The sequence below is a fragment of the Sinocyclocheilus rhinocerous genome, unplaced genomic scaffold (genome assembly GCF_001515625.1).
Source record: "Sinocyclocheilus rhinocerous isolate Xijiao unplaced genomic scaffold, SAMN03320098_v1.1 scaffold4493, whole genome shotgun sequence".
In the NCBI taxonomy this organism is placed as follows: Eukaryota; Metazoa; Chordata; class Actinopteri; order Cypriniformes; family Cyprinidae; genus Sinocyclocheilus; species Sinocyclocheilus rhinocerous.
Window position 1 is genome coordinate 22,937 of NW_015649606.1, and position 4,093 is coordinate 27,029.

Consider the following 4,093-nt stretch of genomic DNA (forward strand, 5'->3'; position numbering starts at 1 on the left):
CAATTCTTTAGTCTTCAGTCACATGATCCTTCAGAAATAATTCTAATATGCTACATTTGGTTTTCAAGAATCACGGCTTATTATTTTCTTATTATACTTTTTTTTTTACAATTTTTATTTTCTCTTTCAAAAAAGAAAAAAAAACAAAAAAACAATGACCCCACACTTTCAAATGGTAGTGTATATTTTTATCTTCTTACAAGAGAGTGAAAAAAAGAATCACTGTTTGTAAATTATCTTCAAAGAAGCTCTGTTTAAACCCAAAATGTTTTTAAAAATCACTGTGACTGTACAATATTTCTAATTATTACAGTTTTCACTAAGGCTCGGCTGAGAATCTAGTCTCAATGTGCGCTTTCTGCTTAATGCTATGAGCAAATGTATGTAATGGATTCTGAGCATTCCTCTCTTAGAACAAGTAATGCTGCTAGTCTGACATGCAGTGACTCATTCAACATAAAACAGGTTAACCCGGCTACACTGCTACCTGTTTCCATTCATGTTTGTCGCCCAGGCCATTTATATTTATTCCTAAATTGTTTCGGTTTCATGGCGCCAGCATGAGTGCAAGTCAAGTGACAATAAACCACCAATACGATGGCATACAGTATGCACACGGCAGCAAATATAGATTGAGGTATGCCTCCACAGAATGAATGGAAGAATGCAAAAAGGAAATAATCAGGAAGGCTGAGAATATATTTTTGATTCAAAGCTGAATTGTGTTGTGAATTGTGCAAAATCAGCGTCAATAGCATTAACAGAACTGCATAAATTATGACTGTGTGCAAACCGGTTTCCAATTCCACCCATTCTCCAGTTTGTCACTGGACGACAGAATGGAGTGTTGAAAGCACTTTCCAGGGAAACAGGTTACCAGTTGTCTCCGCACATTAACCCGGGATGGGGGAAAGCATTTTAGCATCCACATGACTACATGCTTCAGCTTTAACTAATGCAGTTTGTACATAGGAAAACTCTTGATGAGTGCATTAAGCATATTATATGTGTTCATTAAGAATACATAAAGGCATTTGGGTCATTTGATACTAAAATAGCATCTCAGGTTTGCTCATCAAATCCCTGCACTTGGCTCATTTGCAGTTACATCAAATTTGTAAGCAGCAGTGTCTTTTAGTAGCGGTTTGCGTCATCGTAAGAGCTGAGATCTACATCAAAGAAGTCCTCGAGTTTCCACTGCAGAGCTTCAAAGGTGGGTCTGTCTGCAGGGGAGTCCTTCCAGCATTCGGACATGATGTCATACAAATATTTTGGGCAGTTAAGAGGGTACGGCATCCTGTAGCCTTTGGACAACTGTTGTACCACCTGAAAGTTTGTCATGGCTGGAGAAAGAGTGAAAAGCAACATTAAAATCCTTCAATGCTTTGACCTGGTCAAACTTTACTGTATAGCATATAACAATGGTTCTCAACTTGTGGGTCGAGATCCAAAAATGGGTTGCAAGTTTGTTCTTACCCTTGTACAAAAATCACACAAAAAACAGAAACAGAGAAAATAGAATATTAAATGCAGTTCAGTGAGGAAGGGCTGCAGTTCATACTGATATTAATACATTTTATAATTTGGTTTTAAGGACCTTACAATACCGTACAATAAACTTTGTTTCTTTAGGAACCAGACTGTACATTGAACATAAACTGGCCCAGTATGGTGATATATATTTCCTACTGAAACACTGAAGGAATTTTTTCTTTTTAAAAATAGTCAGTAGCCTTTAGTTTACATCACACCATAACTTTCTACTTGATACTGCTATTGGATTGTGCCCCTGAAGCCTAGACATATTATTAGTATTTTGGTCTATTTTTCTGTATGAGAACGATGGGTACAATAAGCGAAATTATAAATGAGAATGACGTACTTGGGTAAGGAATCTGTCCAAATGTCACAATTTCATATAGTAGGATCCCAAAAGACCAAACGTCAGATTTGATGGTGAATTTGTTCTCGTGGATGGCCTCGGGAGCAGTCCATTTCACTGGAAACTTGGTTCCTTCTTTGGCCTCATAAACATTCTCATTTTCCATCTAAAGAAATCATGCAGTGAGAAAGCCAAAAGTACAGTTTTTGTACTTTTTACCCAAAATCAGTGCATACAATATAGCAGTGGTTCTCAACAGATTGGCTTCAGAACATCAAGTGGTCAATCAAGATGAAATAATACAATGTTACAGTATTAATAATATAACAATGAACTGAATAGACCCAACAGTATCCAAATGTATTGATATGACAAAGACTGAATAGGGAAATGGTCAATTTTGTAAATGAATAAATATAAATAAAGATCAACTATGGGCCAAATATTGAAAAGACTGACCGAATACACACAACCTTTGATGTTGCCAAGATTATTTACTTTACTATGCGCTTAGTTTACCATTTGCATTTACTGTCCGTGACACTACTGTGATAGATCTTTGACTCATTTTTGGGTAGCGACCCATTTGAGAACCACTGCCCCATAGGTAAGCTGAGGGGTCAGGCCTTTTTTAAAAAACTGAGAATATTTCTTACCTGAAATACACGTGCCAAGCCAAAGTCGGCCACCTTACACACATTGTTATCTCCCACCAGAACATTTCGTGCCGCAAGATCTCTGTGAATGTAGTTCTGTAGCTCAAGGAATGCCATGCCAGATGCCACTTGGGATCCCATTTCTATCTGATCAGACAATTGAAGAGAAGCACCTCTGTCTTCTGTATGAGAGAGAATATAGGGAATAAATATAATTAACATGTCAGATGTTGTTTTGTTACAGTTTCAGAATAAACTAACCTCAAAAACCTACGGTTTATGTGGTCAAATAACCTACTAAATATTTACACAATGGGGGAATGAGATCTTGCACAACACTGGCCCTGATTATCTGTCCAAATAAGTTGCTGACACCAGGAGGAAAGGGTTCTGGGAAACGAAGCAGCTGAAGCAGTCTTTCCAGGTCCTGATTGACCTGCTCTTTCTGCCCATTAGTCTATGAGCCCCATGAGACAGATCCCCAGTGAAGACCTTGTCTCCTAGACGGCCACCGGGACAAGACCACAGGAACCAGTTGATTCCTCTGCACAATGTGACTTTGCTGCAGCCTGGAATTGAACTGCTGGTTTCGTCTGGTCACAGGAAGAAAATAGCCCTTTTCCACCGTAGAGCAGTAACAGTACTACTAGCATTTCCATTAGAATGTGGTTTGGTTTGGTATAGTACGATTGCAAACCATGCACAGATATCTCATCAAGTTTAACAACCTGAACTCTGGACAGGAGAACTACACTGAAAAAAAATGGTAACCTAAAAAATTGGCTTCTTGTGGTGACATCTAAATAAACTAATTTTATTTTATATAACAGAATCAACTAAAATATATCAGGTTACACCAACAAAACAAAATTTAAGAGTAAGCTCAGGTACAGTAGAAATAGCTTTTAATGTAACAATTGCAGGTTACCACTTTTTACAGTGGATCCATGCAGAAATACTGTGGGGGGTGTGCGATATGTATCATCTTACATTTTATACACAATATTGGCTGTTTTTGTTCTATTTCGCCAACGAAAATTCCAATCAAAGCCACAACAAATCTGTTGAGCATCTCCGAGAAACAGACAGTGATGCTTTTTTCTGAATGAATCAGAGTTTTAGAACAAATCAATGATTCAATGATCCATTCATAAAAACAGTCAATTGCTTCATTCCCGAATTAATTAGCCCTTTGAATGAATCGGTTGAATGAACGGTCGAGTGAGTGACTCACTCACTCATTCAAGAGTTGCTAGTTTTAGCTTCATATTTAAAGGAGTCATATGATGCGATTTCAAGTTTTCCTTTCTCTTTGGAGTGTTACAAGCTGACTGTGCATAGATAAGATCCCTGAAGTTGCAAAGACTAAAGTCTCAAAACCAAAGAGATATTCTTTATCAAAGTTAAGACTCTGCCACGCCCCCCTAAAACGGCTCGTTCTAACACGCCCCACATATCTACCTCACTATGTGAAAATATTTGCATAATGTGGCCCAAATGTGCACGCAAAGAAAGAAGGCGTGGTTTCAGTAACCGCAGTTAGTGATGAAGCAGC

At 38.0% G+C, this 4,093-nt stretch overlaps 1 protein-coding gene across 1 annotated transcript in view; it reads right to left on the reverse strand.

The window, feature by feature from the left end:
- Positions 1-180: 180 nt before the first annotated feature.
- The window catches only part of LOC107710898 (tyrosine-protein kinase FRK-like), an 8,924-nt gene continuing 5,011 nt past the window's right edge, over positions 181-4,093 (reverse strand). Inside the window, exons 4-6 of the mRNA XM_016515766.1 lie at positions 2,539-2,720; positions 1,883-2,048; positions 181-1,343 (exon numbers count right to left, since the gene is read on the reverse strand). Coding sequence (XP_016371252.1) covers positions 1,135-1,343; positions 1,883-2,048; positions 2,539-2,720 — 557 coding nt within the window. The 3' untranslated portion in view covers positions 181-1,134. The remainder of the gene's footprint in view (positions 1,344-1,882; positions 2,049-2,538; positions 2,721-4,093) is intronic.